General features: G+C 44.9%; 1 protein-coding gene across 1 annotated transcript in view; it reads left to right on the top strand.

Moving 5' to 3' along the window:
* DTWD2 (DTW domain containing 2) overlaps positions 1 to 19,097 on the top strand; it is a 231,184-nt gene that overhangs the window by 96,914 nt on the left and 115,173 nt on the right. Inside the window, exon 5 of the mRNA XM_030191956.1 lies at positions 15,801 to 15,993. Coding sequence (XP_030047816.1) covers positions 15,801 to 15,993 — 193 coding nt within the window. The remainder of the gene's footprint in view (positions 1 to 15,800; positions 15,994 to 19,097) is intronic.

Genomic DNA, 19,097 nt, shown 5'->3' with positions numbered 1-19,097 from the left:
GTGTTTTCATAGGGTTTCTTTATAGTTCCTTTACTGTTATGATATTGCCTAAGTCAGGCTTTCATCTGCACCCAAACTGTGGAGAAAAATCCAGATCTTTCATATGCATACCAAATTCCTCTTGTACCACAGTCCTGAACACAGCCAACTGGACTGTGAGCATTGTGTTCAGATGTTACTGAGGGCATGAAGACTGTCTCAATCAACTCAGAGAGCATTTGGACACCATAAGAAGTTACTCCTAGACAAGACTCGTGAAAAGTCTTATTTTGTACAGAAACCATTGACTCTAGAGTGGTCTGTGCAGGAATCTTCCATAGAAAGACCTTCAGCCTCTCAGCGCAGTGGCCTAAGAGTCCAATCATCCAAAGGACAGAGATCCATGAGATTTCCAGGCTCATAATGTAGCTGCTTATTGAGCACCTGCAGATACCTCAGCAGAGGTTGCTTGCATCAGCTGCAGCCAAGGAGCTACTTAATTACAAGCAGATGAACACAGATTCTTCTAATAAAAGAAAGTGGTTGGACTCACTTTCTGTGCAGATGCATCAGTGCAGTGTCAGTACCTTTTCTGTGGAGCTGTCCAGTCCGGCAAAGGACGACTTCAGTGCAGATCATACTGCCACTGCTAAATCATCTTTGCAATGCCCTACTCCAAAGACACCAATTTTTGATGAGTCCTCTTCAACTACATCTACATGTATGAGTTAATAAAAGTTCTGCTGAAATGGGGTGATGGACATGCCTTAGCTTGAAAGGGTAATTATAAAATAATTGTTAAAACAGAGCTAAACAGAATGTTACCTGCTTAGCTGTGAAATGACTTCAGGATTGCAGTATCTGAGGCAGCAATATGAAGACCTTGACATGACTGTTTTCAAAACAAGGATACTTTATCTACATTAGATGAAAGACATTGACAGATGATTAGTACACCTTCTCTGTAGTTTGTCCATTGCTGATTTTTATTTTGCATAAAGGGAATTTTTTTATGTCTTATACCAATCCATTTTATATTATTTAGGAAACAACAGACATAAGCCTAAATATAGAGGCTAGAAAGGAGACTCTGATAAATAGTTATTTGGAGAATTGTGAAAATGTGATTTAAAACTTGAGAATGTTAACCTCAAGAGGCAGAATAGTAGGAACTAGGCTATTTTGTGAACAGTGAGGTATTTGAGACTGGATAAGGTCGGAAGCTTGGATTGCATTATTGGCTTTGTTAAAATAGGCATGAACCGTGAAAATTTGCTCTGGTGGCATTCGTTCTCTATAAAAAAAGAAAATAGATGACACAGATGAACGAATCATGCTCAGGCTGTAATATCTGTCAAACTAAGGACACAAAGAGGCATATTTTCAAAGCACTTTGGGAGGCTAAGTTCCATAGGTTTCTATGGAACTTTGGGAGGCTAAGTGCTTTGAAAATGAGCCTCACAATCAAAAGCATTTGCTTACACTTCAATCCCAAACTTGTTTTGGTTACATTTACTGCAGAACATATTCAATCCGGCTTAATTGTTGGCATCATAAACCCTTCGGATATAGCAGTACCAGAGTATTATAGTCCACATTTCCATTCCAATTTATCAGGTGAATTGCTAGCTCTCTAAGAGATACATCAATGTACAAATCTGTTCAAATATAGCTTGTATAATTTGCCACCCTACAGTGTAGAAATTGAGGGAGGGTAGAGTAGGATGTGGTTTTAGTGGATTGGAAGCTGTGTAGCATGAGTTTTGGGGTGGAGACAATATAGAGGATGGGGGGGGGGGGGGGGTGTTTGTGAGAGAGAAGGGATTGGTATTAGGAGGTATTAGGAGGAGTGGTATGAAAGTGATTTCTCCCAAACTTACTGTCCTCAACCTGGATTTCAACTTTCTTGATCAAAGATCCATGATCTTTCTCCATCTTCACCAGTTTCCTCTCCCTTTCCTCACCTTATGCTTCTTTGGTCTTCTCCCTCTTCTCACAATCTTCTCCATTTGTGCCCCAGTTTTCTGCTACTCCCCTCCGTCTGCTACTCTACTTCTTTCTGTCCCTCTGCTGTTTCTGCCTGAGATTCCTTACCATCTCCCTCCTCCAAATCTCTCTTCCTCCACGCCCCAGATCCTCTTCCTTACTCCTGTCCTCTTCCTTCACCTCTCTTCTCAGCACCAATCACTTGAGCTTCATTTTCCCTACTAAAAACACAAAACAAAATAACCAGGCACACAACTGTCAGAAAATAGCTTAAAATACAAATCCACAGGCCCAATATTTACAGCGATTTAAATGGCTAGAAGATTTTGCTGGTTGTTTAGATCTCCTGCCTGGGGCTAAATGGGCATAATCAGCAGCACTTCACTGGATAGGTCCGCTGAAAATATCTGGTTAGCTTAGTGCCCAAGCCAAAGCTAGCTATTTTGGGGGTGTTCCAGGGGCAGAGTCATAAGAACATAAAAATTGCCATAACTGGGCCAGAACGATCTAGCCCAGTTTCCTGCTCCCAACAGTGGGGCCAAGTCCATCTAGCCCAGTTTCCTGCATCCAATAATGGGGCCAATTCAGATCACATGCCTGGCAGAATCCCAAATAGCAAGATTCAATGCTACCAATCCTAGGTGCAAACAGTGGCTTTCCCCATGTCTATCCACTTTTTAAACCTAGCTATTCAGCACTTAACCGGCCAAGGTAACAGCATAAAGAGGACCGCATCAAATCCTATCTTTATGCAGTTCACCATAGCTGGCTAAGTGCTGAATACCACACTTAACCGGCCATGTTTTTGCTGACCCCATATACTTGGAAATTCAACTCTAGTGGTGATAAACAAAGTGCTAACCACTGCCAGATGAGGGTGGCTGCTTGCCACAGGAGTTGGATGACCCTAAAGCAGTTCGGATTTTCCACCACGACGAGCTGCCAGCTCTCATTTCTGATGCCTTACAGGCCCTTTGTATTGAAGATCCTGACGAGGGCACTGCCTCTTCTATTAATCCTATGAAGGCTAGTACTAAGAAGCCTTCTCGGGCTTTTCCCATGCATGCTTCCATCCAAGAGCTTATTTCAGCTCAATGGTCTGACCTTGTTGGTCCCTTGAAGATGGCCAGGTCTATGTGTCACCTTTACCCTTTGAGTGAAAGTCAGTTGGCCCTCTTTAGGATGCCTAAAGTGGATGCTTTAGTCATGGCTGTGACTAAAAAGACTACTCTCCCGGTGGAGGGAGGGGTCGCTTTGAAAGATATGCAGGACCGGCGACTGGAATCCGTGCTGAAGCAGTCCTTTGAAATCTCAGGCCTTTCCTTACGGGTGGCTATTTGCAGTTCTTATGCAGCCCGGGCCTGCCTTTCCTGGTTGCAGCAGGTGGTTGAGCAGCCAGCTGATGGAGCGGGATCCCTCACTGAGGTTGGCCCGCATATGGAGTCTGCCCTCTGTTTTTTGGCTGATGCCTTTTAAGATCTGGTCAGAGCTTCGGCTAAGCAGATGTCTGTGGCGGTTGCTGCCCGCCGCCTTCTTTGGCTCCGGCATTGGGCGGCTGACATGGCCTCTAAACAAAGGCTAGTGAGGTTACCCTTTCGGGGCCTTCTTTTATTTGGGGAGGATTTGGAGAAGATTGTTAAGGACCTAGGGGACAAAGTCCCAACGGTTGCCTGAGGATAGACTGAGGCCTTCTTCCAAGGGTTTTTCTTTTCCCTCCTCTTCCAGGCCACATTTTCGCGAAGCTCGCAGGTATCGCCTGGGGCGCTATGCGGGGTTTGGTCAACGTACCCGTTTCCAGCAGAGGAACTCCTTTCATTCGGACAAATGCGCGGTGGCGTCCGGTCAACGTCTAGGAGTTCAGGGGTGTCCTCCACTATGATGGGGTGCTGGTCCACTCGTCGGTTCCCGCAGTAGGGGGTCGTCTCTCCCTCTTTCTCGAGGAGTGGACCAAGATTACTTCGGGGTCCTGGACCTGATCAGAGAAGGTTACCGGCTAGAATTTGCTGCTCCAGTGGAAGACGCGTTTTTGGAGTCCCGATGCGGCACTGCCATCAAGTGGGTGGCGGTAAACGAGACCTTGCAGGTGTTGCTGAAGCTCGGAGCGGTGGTTCCGGTTCCTCCCGCCGAACGCGACTGCGGTCGCTACTCCATCTATTTTGTGGTGCCTAGAAAAGGCGGGTTGTTCAGACCTATCCTCGTCTTACGCAGAGTCAATGAGGCCTTAGGAGTGCGACACTTCCGCATGGAAACCCTGCACGCCGTCATGGCGGCGGTACAGCCAAGAGAGTTTCTCATGTCTCTGGACTTCAAGGAAGCGTACACTCAGGGTCTGTGGTCCACCGCGGAAGCGGGATGGTCCATCAATCGCTTGGAACTGAGAGCGATATTCCAGGCTCTTCTGGCCTTCCACAGGTCGCTGAAGGGTCTTCCTGTCCGAGTTCTGTCGGACAACACGACAGCAGTGGCCTACATCAGTCGTCAGGGCGGCACTAAGTGCAGGGCCCTGGCTGCGGAGGCGTCTCAGATCTGCGACTGGGCCGAGCGCCACCTAGAGCTGCTGTCACATAGCTGGTCAGAGCAGCGTACAAACTGATTTCCTCACCAGACATCAAATCGACCCGGCGGAATGGGAACTGGCAGAAGAGGTTTTTCTTCAGATTTGTGCCAAATGAGGGACTCCAGGCTTGGACCTCATGGCGTCAAGCTTAAACGCCAAAGTCCCTCACTTTTTCAGCAGAAGGAGAGATCCTCACTTGGTGGGGTTGGATGCTGTGGCTCAACCTTGGCCCTCGGGCCTCCTGTATGTGTTATCTCCTTGGCCCTTGATAGGGCGAGTACTACTTCGTATTTGCCTGCACCAAGGATTGGTGATTCTCATCGCCCCAGATTGGCCAAGGCGTCCGTGGTATGCGGATCTCCGGCGGATGCTGGTGGACGTGCCTCTTCCTTTGCCGCGGGTGCCGAACTTGTTAGTTCAGGGTCCGGTGACTATGGAAGATCCTTGCCGCTTTGGTCTTACGGCCTGGCTCTTGAGAGGGCACAATTGAGGGACAAGGGCTATTCTAATAAGGTTATTGGCACGCTCTTGCAGGCTCGCACGCGGTCTACCTCTGCGACTTATGCTCGGATCTGGCGCACTTTTGAGGCGTGGTGTACTCCAAGATCTATCTCACTGACTCTGGCGACAGTCTCGCTCTTGCTGGACTTTTTGCATGACTGGCTACAAAAAGGCCTGGCCTACAATTCCCTTTGAGTTCAAGTGGCAGCGTTGGCCTGCTTCCGGGGGAAAGTCTCCGGATTGTCCCTTGCTGCTAATCCGGATATTGTCTGATTTCTCAGAGGGGCGCCCGAAAGGAAATGACATCAGAGGATTCCTCTGATGTCATTTCCTTTCGGGCGGCCGGGACGCAGAGAGGGCAGGGAAGCGAAGAACGGAGTCAAGGAGCCTGGCTGCTTTATGCTTTTACTATCGCCGCCTGCCAGTTCACCGCTGCGAGTCTGGAGAGATCAGCTGAGCCAGAGCGGGTACCGTTTCTGCTGCAGTGTGTGCGCGCTTGGGCGGGTGGGCCTGAGCTGAAATTGGGTGGGCCTGGGCCCATCCAGGCCCACCCGTAGCTACGCCCCTGCTGCTTTGGAAATTTCATATACTGAAGGCAGTGGGGGCTGGGCGTCCGGGAACACCATGTGCTTTCAGTGTTCTCTATCTCCACCTGTTGCTAGGCGGATACAACCCATCAGTTAATGGATTCATCTGCTGTGACTAAAGGAAAGAAAATTATCACGGTAAGAACCTAATTTTCCCTTGCTGGGCAGACTTCTACGGTCTGTGCCCTGAGAATGGCAAGGTAAAATCAAACTCGGGTATAAAGTATCACATACCATGTAAAATGAGTTTATCTTGTTGGGCAAACTGGATGGACCATACAGGTCTTTATCTGCCGTCATTTACTATGTTACTATATGTTACTCTCTGCAGCTTTTGATCTAGTTAATCACTCTTTTTACTTTCTCAACTCTCTTCTTTTGGTATTTCTGGTACTGTACTTGGCTGTTATGCCTTTTTCCTCACTAATCGTTCTTTTAAGGTTGTCACAACTACTTCTACATCCTCTTTTCACACTGTAGTTTGTGGTGTTCCACAAGGCTCTATTTTTATCACCTCTTCTTTTCAATCTTTTTCTAAATCTGCTTGCTGCCCTTGTCCCATCTGCTAGTATCTCATGTTACTCTTATGTGGATGATATACTTTTAATTTTTCCGGTTAATCCTTCATCACCTTATATTAGTCCCCTGCAAGACAGCCTCAACTTAAATTGGGAGATGGGCGTCGTTCTCCCAATTTTGGGCGTCCTCAACTGCTTTCCGTCGCGGGGACGACCAAAGTTCACGGGGGCATTTCGGAAGCATAGCGAAGACGGGACTGGGGCGTGCTTAACACATGGGCGTCCTCGGCCGATAATGGAAAAAAGAAGGGCGTCCCTGACTAACACTTGGCTGACTTTACTTGGTCCTTTTTTTTCTTACGACCAAGCCACAAAAATGTGCCCTAAATGACCAGATGACCACCTGAGGGAATCGGGGATGACCTCCCTCTACTCCCCCAGTGGTCACTAACCCCCTCCCACCCTATGCCAGCCTCAAATATCATACCCAGCTTCATGACAGCAGTATGCAAGTCCCTGGAGCAGTTTTAGTGGGTACTGCAGTGCACTTCAGGCAGGCGGACCCAGGCCCATCTCCCCCTACCTGTTAAACTTGTGGTGGTAAATGTGAACCCTCCAAAACCCACCACAAACCCACTGTACCCACATCTAGGTGCCCCCCTTCATCCCTAGGGGCTATGGTAGTGGTGTACAGTTGTGGGGAGTGGGTTTGGGGGGCTCGGCACACAGGGTAAGGGAGGTTTGCATCTGGGAGCTTTTTCTGAAGTCCACTGTAGTGCCCCCTAGGGTGCCTGGTTGGTGTCCTGGCATGTCAAGGGGACCAGTGCACTTCGAATGCTGGCTCCTCACATGACCAAATGGCTTGGATTTGGTCATTTTTGAGATGGGCATCCTCGGTTTCCATTATTGCCGAAAACCGGGGACGACCATATCTAAGATTTGGGCGTCCCCGACCATATTATCGAAACGAAAGATGGACACCCATCTTGTTTCAATAATACGGGTTTCCCCACCCCTTCGCGTAGACGTCCTACGAGGACGCCCTCAGGAAAACTTGGGCGCCCCGTTTGATTATGCCCCTCCACGGAAACTGAGAAGTATAAAAGACTATTTCCCTAGACAATCATTTCGAATATTGGTCCAATCAACAATAATATCACAACTAGACTACTGCAATGCAGCATACATAGGGTGCAAGGAAAACACATTAAAATCGCTGCAAACAGTCCAAAACACCACAGCAAGACTGATCTTCAAGAAGTCGAAATACGAAAAATCAACCCCACTGCTTGAAAAACTACGGTGGCTATCAATTAAGGCAAGACTACTGTTCAAAGCGAGCACCCTACTATTTAGAATGTTACCCGAATACATGCTGGACATGATTGGATTAACCCCAAGAAAGCAAGCCCAGAAACCAGAAGCTATGTACTTGTACATCTATCTACACAGCAGGATTTAGCTACCTGGGTTCCAAATGGTGGAACTCAATACCAAAAGCCATAAGAAGCATCACAGATTTCCTTCAGTTCAGGAAAGAAATGAAAACTTAAATCTTCAAAAAATTCTACAACTAACAAGAAAAGCTACTCTTCCCTTTTCCTCTTCAAATCTCTCTCTTTATAAGCTGTATGATTAACTACAGGAACTATAGATGCCCTCTCCACATTGGGGATAGAAGAATGTGTGCATGAATGAATGAATGAATAAGTAAATAAATAAATGGTTAAAACTGGAACTACTTCGTGCTTTTATTTAAAGGGGAAGTGCACGTAGATTTAATTTTTTATTTATAAGCATTGAAAAAAACAAGCAACAATTCACAGCTACTTATACAGAATAACTGGATAAGAAAAGCAATTAACATAAACAAGAAAACAAAAGTACATAAACTCTACTAATTTTTAAGAAAAATGCACACAGATTTTAGATAGTTTCCCTTACATTAGTAGAAGTTTAAATGTCAGGTTGTTGTTTTTTTTTTTTTTTTTGAAAGGGCAGATTAAAAAAGTGTTACAGTGTGTTTGCAGCCATTTTACTGACTTCTCTGCCAGTAGCAGCAGTATATATCCTAACACGTAGCTCTCAGTGACATCAAAGTGCTGTTTCTCTGCAACTTGAGAGCAGTGGTAATCATTAAAAAGTATGCCTGGTGCCAGTATGACCTATGAAAAAATGCTGTAAATCGCATTGAGCTAAAATTGGAAAGGTGGTCTAAAAAATACAAAGCATATGTACTTATATTTTTATATCGGTAGTACTATTTTTATATCTGTAGTACTGTGTTCTTTCCTTTATTATAGTCTTCTCACTGCTAACCTTGCTCATAATAGCTCCCCAGGGAAAGCGCCACACATGGTGAAATGAGAAAAGCCTTTTCTAATTGCCCATAAAATAGCAACTACAGCTTTAACAAGGATGGTTTCTGCATAGCAGGGACATAAAATCTCAGTATGCTGTGTCAGCCTGCTTCTCTGCCTCCCTGCAGAGCCAGTCTGTATTGTTGTGTCTCTCAATAGCCTCTGCAAGAATCTAGCAGCAGACTGCGTGGTAATCAAACTGCAGTTCACTAGTTTCATTAACTAGTCACATTTGCAACTGCCTTCAGCCATTATAGAGCTCCTTACCTCCTTACAAATCTCCAGCCATTCTCTTCTCTCCTCTTCTCACTTACAACATCGGTTAAATCCATTCCTGTACCACACAGCTTATCCAGTTGCTGCTATTTACTCCATCCACTATGTTATCACTATTCCTGCAGCAGCTTCAGGTCAGGTACTGCAGCAAGAGTTGGAAAATTCTGCAGTAATTATGTGACACAATTGCATATTAAATAATGTACGTTACTGCAATGCTTCTCAACTTTTTTTTTTAATTGTAGGGTACATTTTCAAGCTTGCTCGATACTCCAGGCACACCAATCCAAATTTAGCAAAGTTAACATATTTGCTAGTCGTAGGCCACTGGCCTCTTGACTATGAAATACCAGAAAATGGACTTTATTATTAAATAGCCTAAAACATAATTAGGCAGGTAATAGGGAACATGCCAGGATCTAATGCAAGGTTCTAATTAACTCCTTTAAGGAAGAAAAATAGATTACTCTTTCTCACATAGAAAAAAAAGCCCCCGCTCCTGTAATACTCCAAACAGGCAGCATTTTTTTCTGGGGACATCCATAGGCAGCACTTTTTCCCCAAACCCCCTCCTCCACAGACGGCACTTTTTTCTTAGCCCTTCTCCCCCAGAGACAGCACTTGCCCTCCAGGCAGGGGCATAGCTAGGTGGGGGCATGGACCCCCACAGATTTAGTCCTGGCCCCCTCTACTTTTTACCCCCGCCGCCACCGCTGCCACCAGGTACCTTTGCTGGAGGGGGTCCTCAACCCTTAGTCTTCTTCAGCGCTGGTCTCCTGTGCATTCGCTGATCTGTGCTACGAGTCCTGACGTACAGCACGTCCTGCACGTGCTGAACCCCCTCCAGCAAAGGTACCTTGCAGTGGCAGCGGCGGGGGAGGGTCGGCGGGGGTGGGCTAAAATGTGCCCCCCACCTTGGACTATGGACCTCCCTCCCGCCGAGGTATGGCTATTCCCTTGCCTCCTGGGATACCTTTTTAAAAATCTTTGCTCCCTGCCGCCATGCAGGGCAGAAGAACAACCCAGGATTGTGTGGCATGGGCAGCCTGCTGAGCCGCAGGTGTACAGGGCCAAGGCTTCCACATGGTGTGGCACTGCAGACTGGGTCTGGCAAACAGAGGGTGGCCTTCTGCACTGTTGACTGTGCCATAGAGAGTGGTGAGCGGTGGTGTGTGGGGAGTGCTGCGAACTCGGCATTCCCAGCTGCAGGAGGTGTGAGAGGTCCATAGTGGCTAGAGGTTTAGAGGCGGCATTGCACATAGCGCAGCCCAGCTGAGAGGATGCACAGCTGCTACTTCCCATCACTGTGAGAGGCCCACGGTCCCGTGCTTCCAGCTGCCTGATCTCAGAGTACCGCCAAAAGCAAAGGCTCTGCTTTAATCATCTTGGAAGACCAGAGAGTGCACTGCCTAAGGCGAAGTGGGAGCAGGCTGTAGCCCCTAGGTTCGGAGACAGTCTGGGACCGTTGTATCTTGGAAACCCTTTGGCAGCCCTCAGGACCTATGATCCCATAGCTGCACTACCATGTCTAAACAACTTAGACCAAAGACCTCGGTCTCTATAACGGACGTGTACACTGCCAAATCAGGTCATCAGGGTAAGAGCCCTTGCAGCCCGGTTAAGACACCATCCGCTGCCCCCTCCACTGCTCCTGGTGGAGTCGCTCCCTCTAAGACACCAGAAGCCATATGGAACCTACTGTTCTCAAAGAAATTAGAGGGGCCAAGAAGGAAATAGTGGACTTAGTGCTGGCAAGGTTAGAGGACAGATTTGAAGCCCTTTTCACTTGCTTGAATCCTGGCTTCTGACACTGGAACTGTATTGGATGGAGGAGAAATTCGCTAGAGGCATGTTGCAAAAGCAGATGGAATACCTGATAGCAGGGGCAGCCCAAGGCAGCCCCCCACCCCCACCCCTGGCTCCTCTTCCAAACTACAATCAGGGAGTTAAAGGGGTTGAGAGTCAAAGAAAACAAGCAATTAAGTTTATAAAAAATCGTGAAAATATATAACTCATATCAATGTGTGTAAACTAAACTGTTGTGGTTTGGAGATTTGTATTATTTTGTCCTTGGGAGAAACAGATCAGATCTGAATATAAATCTAAAGTGTTTGGAGTGATTCAAATTTGACTTTAAAAAGAGCTTCTTTATAAGCACATTAATCTGAAATTCAAAAGTCAGAATTTCAGATTAATGTGCTTGTAAACAAGCTCTTTTTAAAATTTGCATTGTCTAAAAACTGTAAGATTATCTCTAAGTCCTGTAAATTTTGGAACCATAGCTCAAGCCGTCTTGACCCTCACTTGGATTATTGCAATTCCTTGTATTGCTCTATTACATTCAAACTATGTAGGCAACTGCAATTGCTGCAAAATACTTCTGTAAGTTTGATTTTCATGGTAGGAAAGTTTCATGAAGCAGCTCCGCTTTTGAACAAATTACACTGGCTCAAAGTGGAATCACATCTTCAGTTTAAAATAGCCTGTATGACTTATAAAAGTTTTTACGGTTTTAGGGCCCTGTTTACTAAAGTGCACTAGTGTTTTTAGTGTGTGCTAAAAATTAGCGCATGCTAACACTAGAGTGTTAACGTGCACTAAAAACACTAGCACGCCAACAGCATGGCTTAGTAAACAAGACCCTTAATTCGGAAAATATATTGCAACTTTTAGAATTTCCTACTAATAGGTTAAATCTGAGAAGCATACAGAGATTGAATTTAGATTTTCAATCCATGAAAAAGATAAGTCAAAAGTTATTCTGGGATGGATCTTTTGTATATCAGATTCGTCAAATTTCATCTTATCTTTTTCAAAAGGCACTTAAAACTTATCTATTTCTTATCCACTTCCCCTTCTTCTTCTTTTTGCTCCTCCCCATTATCCTTTCTCCTTAGTCAATATCTCAGTTGAAATCCAGACCAAAGTATTGGCCTGCCTGTCTGACATCGCTGCCTGGATGTCTCGCCGCCACCTGAAACTAAACATGACCAAAACCGAGCTTCTCCTCTTTCCCCCTAAACCTGCCTCTCCTCTCCCCCGTTCTCTATTTTGGTAGATAACACTCTCATCCTCCCTGTCCCATCTGCGCGCAACCTTGGAGTCATCTTTGACTCCGCTCTCTCCTTCTCTGCTCATATTCAGCAGATTGCCAAAACCTGTCGTTTCTTTCTCTATAATATTAACAAAATTCGCCCTTTCCTCTCCGAGGACGCTACCAAAACCCTTACCCACACCCTTATCACCTCTCGCCTAGACTACTGCAATTTGTTTCTCGCTGGTCTCCCGCTCAGCCATCTATCTCCTCTTCAATCTGTCCAAAACTCTGCTGCGTGTCTTATATTCCGCCAGAGTCACTATACTCACGTTAGCCCTCTCCTCAAGTCGCTTCACTGGCTCCCTATCCGCTTCCGCATACGGTTCAAACTTCTGCTTTTGACCTACAAGTGCATCCACTCCGCAGCTCCTCAGTACCTTTCCACTCTCATCTCTCCCTACACTCCTCCCTGTGAACTCCTTTCGCTGGGTAAATGTCTCCTGTCGTCCCCCTTCTCCCCCACTGCTAACTCCCAGCTCCGTTCCTTCTATCTCGCTGCTCCCTATGCCTGGAATAGACTCCCTGAGCCAGTACGTCAGGCTCAGTCTCTGGCTGTCTTCAAGTCTAGGCTTAAAGCCCACCTCTTTGCTACTGCTTTCGACTCCTAACCATGACTCTCTTACTCAACACCCTCACTTATCACCCCTACCACTGCAATTTCCCCACCCCTAGCTGTCTGTTCGTCTGTCCAATTTAGATTGTAAGCTCTGTTGAGCAGGGACTGTCTTTTTCATGTTGATTTGTACAGCGCTGCGTAAGTCTAGTAGCGCTATAGAAATGTTTAATAGTAGTAGTAGTAGTCTGTCTGCTGGCTTTTTTTTTTATAGTTCTATTACTCTCCACCCATTTCATCCCCTTCAGTGGTCATTTCTTTACAGGCACAGCTCTAATCGTTATACAGTTTCATGTTTTACCGCTTTACCTTTATTTGTTACATTTGTATCCCACATTTTCCCACCTATTTGTAGGCTCAATGTGGCTTACATAGTACCGGAGAGGATTTGAAACAACTGAAAACAAGTGTCCATTGAGGGAGGATAGAATCTGAGCAATCCAACACTGGTGTGTGAGCATTCAATCCATGCTCTATTCTTCCTTTTTAGTCCATTAAGCATCATGCTTCTTTAGTAGAATCATGGAAATTTTGCTAGTTCTTATACACCAATATCAAAATACATTGCTCAGATTAATAGAACTGGTCCATCATTTACTGCACGTACACTCAATGACTTAGTCTAAAGATGGTGTGTGGACAACTCCATCATCTGGGCATCAGACCAAGGCCCCAATCCAGTTCTCTAGTCCCAAATTGAACAGTAGCAACCTCTAATGTCCACAAAAAAAAAAAGCTACGTCTCTAGAACAAACACACAAAGAATTTGAATGAGAGGCTCCCTCTTGTTAACCACTATAATAATTATCCAACTTAGAATGCTCTCCTCAAGACCATATCAGTGCTCCATATTCAAGTCAGGATGTTCAGTCTCTCACTCCAGCTGATCCAAAACTGGTGTCACTTCTTTAACTGAATCAAAAAACTTTGTAATTTCATTTTGCATAATTTTAAGACATTCTGGGTAGAGTAGCGCAAAGCACACATGTAATTTTATCAAGCACTCACATAATGGAGTAAAAAAATGTTCTTAGTGCAGAGCCTTACTGGAATAATCTTGGAAACGGAGTACTTTTACCTGTATACACCAAATGTTTCCCAGCACGCATAGCCTGAAGGATCTCTCTTATATGAACTTAGTTGGGTAGTTTGCAAATAATTACTCTGGGCCTACCTTCATTGTGTCATTACGGCCCTAATCTGTGAACTTGCTTGATGTGTATTGGACCCATGGTACTCTGGAATTGTAGTGAATTTACTAACCAGGAAACCCTGGAGCTCCGTATCTTCCAGTGACTCAGGCAAACCAAGCCCAAGGTTGTTTCTCGAACTCATCCAGTTTTTCCTTGAGATATGTTAGTTGAGCTTGCATTTGAGACTGCTTCCTCTCTGTCTTGTGCACCAAGTCTTCCATGGACTCCACACACTGTTAAACCATATGTAGTCCTGCTGTAAGTTCATTAAACTGTTTTCCATAGAGTCTTATTTATCCTGGATGAGTTGAAGCTGCTTCCCCATGGAGTGCTCTAGTGCTGCTTTCGCCTCTGTAGTTATTTCTGCCCCCTGCTCTGTTGACAGTGTGTGTGTGTGTGGGGGGGGGATGCTTGGCAGTCCACCATTTTCGTATTGACTGAGTGAGTTTTCTCTTTCTTCTTTCTAGGCGGTTTTGCTGATATCGCCCCCTCGAATGTGCCAATATAAGTTTGCATGAATAAATGCTCATATCACCGTCTCTAAATCTGCAAGAGGGGAATGCTTAGACGCAGATAAATTCACAAGTTAGAGCAGAACTGACCAGGAGCAGAGAAATCAACATCTTTTCCGCTCCTTGGCACCACATGATCTCTTGGTTTCTTATTTATAATAATAGTGTTGTCAGGTTGGAAGTGTATTATGTTGTGTAGATCAGTGAAACAAACTCCTACTGTAATGCATTTTTGAATTGTATGTATTAGCACAATGTAGAAAAATGTGTAAGGCTGTGAAGTCACTGTACTTGCTTACTAATGTGTTTAAGTCACAGCTGCTTATTACTTCTCTTCTTTCCTCTTACTCTCATCTTCCCCAACTTCGTTCATCAGACAACTTATAGTTTTCTCTGCTCTTCTCTCTCGCAGCCATGTTTCAGTTCACACTTTATACCTTGCAGCTCCAAATGCCTGGAATAGGCTTCCTGAACGCATGCACCAGGGGTTCCTCTATGACCAGGATTCCCCCTTCTTCCACTGACATTCCTTGTAACCTTGGGCAGATCACTTCAACCTCCATTTTTTCAGGAACAACTTTGATTGATTGTAATCCCACTGGGACAGGGAAATAATTTGTATACCTTTATTGTAACTTGCCTTGAGCTCAGATACGGAAAAGGCAAATTAATCTAAAAATCCAGATTCAGTTTCAGTCTATAATTTCATCTCTTTGAGTCCACTTTTAAAACTTAAATGTTAAATGTTAGATCTATCACATGAACTGATAGGTCTAACATTTAACAAAGGTACATAAACCAAGGTCTCCTTTCAGTATTTATGGTCGCACGTCAAATTTGATGATCCTATATTCACTTAGGACCTCTTTTACAAAGCCGCACTAGCACTTCTTGCATGACAAATGAGAGGAAGCCCATGGGAAGTGAATGGGATTCTTCTCAGTCACACCTTTGCTGCCTTAACTCATATCCTCTTGGTTTTTGTTGTGTGCCTTGTCTGTCAGTCTTGACTAAATTGTAAATGCTAAGGAGAAGGGTCTGTTAATTATATGTCTCTCTACAGTGTGGGGTGCATCTGGTTCGTGCTACGTAAATTATTATTATTAATAATAATAATAATATTAATAATGATGTAAGTTCAAAACCTGGAGTGACCAAAAAGTCTCCTTCCTAGAACCAGGTAACTTGACAGCTGCGAGAAATGAGTACAGTGATACACAGGGAAAATAGGAAAGGACTCAAAGCATTTTTGCTGACCAAAGAGGAGCAAATCCAAAATAAAAATAATTGAAAAATAGTCAGATTCTCAGTAAACCAGCAACAAGATTTTATTTTCTCTGAGATTTAAGTTCTAAGGCATTTAACAACTGCAACAAAAGAATATGTAAATATAATAAGGGGGTTGAAGTATCCTCTCAGGTTTAAAACATAAATATTTAATAAACCTCAAAATTGCAGGGAGAAAGAAAGAAAAAAAGGGCAATTTTGCAGGTTTTACATCTTATCCTTACAGTTTTGTTCTTTATATGTATTGTCTCAGGTTGACACCTATAAATATTTTATGATGTTTTCCAATTTCAAAACAAACGGGAAAGTAATGTTGTTTTGCTCTTGTTTATAGGCACCCTGAACTTGCGGCTGTGTGCAGACATCCTGGTACCCTAATTTTGTATCCTGGAATGCAAGCTGTTAATCTTGAAGAAGTGGCCTGTGTACCTTCTCAGTTTCCATGTACTATCATTATTATTGATGGAACATGGAGCCAAGCCAAGGATATATTCTATAAAAACTCCCTTTTCCGGCTTCCTAAACAGGTAATTTTACCATATAAGCAAGCTAGACAGATTAATACAAAAGCGTTTTTAATTGCTATTGAGATAAATGTTTAGTTAAATTGTCTGCCATGAAGTAGTAGTGATTTTTTAATAGTGTGTGCTTGTTTTAGACCCTGGATTTTAAAATCTCTTTGTCACAAATATTTAGTGTTTTGTCAAGAAAATTGGGATTAATGTATTGCCTGTTGTAGTTGTTAGTTTGGTTAATGCCAAGGCTGACAGTAGCCCCTGAACAAATTAACTGCATGTCATCCACAGAGAAATATGTCCTTTTTATTTGGACTAGCAACCCATTAATTATTCATGTAAGAGCTTTTCTAAAGTGATGATATTCTCCTTCTCTATGTCCTTATTACATTCCACTGCTAATGTAATTCATGTCAATATTGTTTTCTCCAGGCCAATGCGTTAGGATGTAACTGAGAGATTTTATAATTGTTTTAATGGAAGCCTTAGAGATTGATGGTTATTTCTAGACAGTCTCACAACAAGACAATTTAAAGGTGTATCTCTCCCCCCTTTTGTCCCTAGTCTCAGTGTCTTGTGAATTTTACAGCTAATTTAAATAGGATCCTCTTCCATACAGACTGATGGTCTATCCAGTAGAGCAGTTTCTTACTTCTGCATGTATGCAGCGTGATCCACATATGAATACAGACTATGAACAAGAATCATGTACTTTACATAGGAGTTAGTGATAGGGTTGCCAGCTTGAACAGGCTGATCCAGTCCTGGTTTAACCCATTGCTGGCTTGGAGGAGGAGTTCTGATTTCTCTAATGAAAGTTGGGCTGCATTTCAGTGCATATGATGGGATAGAACGTAGAGTGGATTAACTTGTTTGGGTTGATCTAGATGAGAGTACAACCATAGTAGATTCATCACCGGCATTTTTGGCCTCCAGGGGGAGAATAGCTACTGAATATCAGGTTATCCTGATTATCTACTGTGAAAAAGGGGACTATTTGGCTGCTATTCAGTGTGTAAATCAGCAAACAAAAGTTTGTCCCCATCCCCGCCCTGTTGGTTCTGTCTCCATCCCCACCCTATCCCTGTGGGCCCTCTCTCCGTCCCCGCCCCGTAGGTTCTGTCCCCATCTCATCCCCATGGGCTCTGTCCTCATCTGTAGAAGCCTCAAACATTTATGATTTTATATTTAAATCTTTTTATTAAAGTATGAAAAGGAACAATATGCTGTGCAACTGTTGTTTATAAATCACAATTAGAAAACAACAATAAAAACAAGCAACTTGTCTTCTTAGAAGATGTGATGGTAGCAGGAATGTACAGGATCCCCCATACAAATTTTGCTAGTTGTGGTGGCCAGCATGTTTGCTTGTTCCCCCCCCCCCCCCCCAAAATCTAAATATCGTCGTCTGCATCACTCAAACATAAATAACAGTTCAGTTGATTAACAGCAGTGGCGTTCCTAGGGGGGCTGACACCTGGGGCGGATCGCCGATGCGCCCCCCCCCCGGCAAAAGGACACCCCCCCACCCCGGCAAAAGAACCCCCTCCCCCGGGTGCACACCGCTGGAGGGGGTGCCGCGTGCGCCGGTCAGCTTCGTTCGTTTCCATGCTCCCTCTGCCCCGGAACAGGTTACTTCCTGTTCTGGGGCAGAGGGAGCATGGAAACGAACGAAGCTGACCGGCGCGCGGCACACCCCAGCAGCGTGCACCCGGGGCGGACCGCCCCCCCCCCCCTTGGTACGCCTCTGATTAACAGGCTTCAAATGACACGAGGACAAAGTTTGTCCCCACCCCATCCCCATGAGATTTGTCTCCCCACCCCCCCGGTCCACAGGCTCTGTCCCTACCACATCCCAGGGGACTCTGTTCTCATCTCCATCCCCACGGTTACTGTGGCTCCCCGGCCCTGTGTCATTCTGTAGCCTGTAGGAAAAAGGAGGTGATGATGCCCCTGTATAAGATTTATTTATTTTTATTTATTTATTTGTTACATTTGTACCCCACATTTTCCTACCTATTTGCAGGCTCAATGTGTTCTGTTCTTGGTCCCCTCCTCTTTTCTATCTACACTTCTTCCCTTGGTTCATTAATCTCATCTCATGGCTTTTCCTACCATCTCTATGCTGATGACTCCCAAATCTACCTTTCTACCCCTGATATCTCACCTTGCATCCAAACCAAAGTTTCAGCGTGCTTGTCTGACATTGCTGTCTGGATGTCTCAACGCCACCTGAAATTAAATATGACCAAAACCGAGCTTCTCATTTTCCCCCCCAAACCCACTTCCCCGCTCCCCCCATTTTCTATTTCTGTTGATGGCTCTCTCATTCTCCCTGTCTCCTCAGCTCGAAACCTTGGGGTCATCTTTGACTCTTCTCTCTCCTTCTCTGCTCATATCCAGCAGATTGCCAAGACCTGTCGTTTCTTTCTTTACAACATCCGTAAAATCCGCCCCTTTCTTTCCGAGTACTCTACCAAAACCCTCATCCACACCCTTGTCACCTCTCGTTTAGACTACTGCAATCTGCTTCTTGCTGGCCTCCCACTTAGTCACCTCTCCCCTCTCCAGTCGGTTCAAAACTCTGCTGCCCGTCTCATCTTCCGCCAGGGTCGCTTTACTCATACTACCCCTCTCCTCAAGACCCTTCACTGGCTCCCTATCCGTTTTCGCATCCTGTTCAAACTTCTTCTACTAACCTATAAATGTACTCACTCTGCTGCTCCCCAGTATCTCTCCACACTCGTCCATCCCTACACCCCTTCCCGTGCACTCCGCTCCATGGATAAATCCTTCTTATCTGTTCCCTTCTCCACTACTGCCAACTCCAGACTTCGCGCCTTTTGTCTCGCTGCACCCTACGCCTGGAATAAACTTCCTAAGCCCCTACGTCTTGCCCCATCCTTGGCCACCTTTAAATCTAGACTGAAAGCCCACCTCTTTAACATTGCTTTTGACTCGTAACCACTTGTAACCACTCGCCTCCACCTACCCTCCTCTCTTCCTTCCCGTTCACATTAATTGATTTGATTTGCTTACTTTATTTATTTTTTGTCTATTAGATTGTAAGCTCTTTGAGCAGGGACTGTCTTTCTTCTATGTTTGTGCAGCACTGC

The sequence above is a fragment of the Microcaecilia unicolor genome, chromosome 2, assembly GCF_901765095.1.
Source record: "Microcaecilia unicolor chromosome 2, aMicUni1.1, whole genome shotgun sequence".
NCBI classification, from domain to species: Eukaryota; Metazoa; Chordata; class Amphibia; order Gymnophiona; family Siphonopidae; genus Microcaecilia; species Microcaecilia unicolor.
This window is presented reverse-complemented; position numbering and strand designations above follow the sequence as displayed.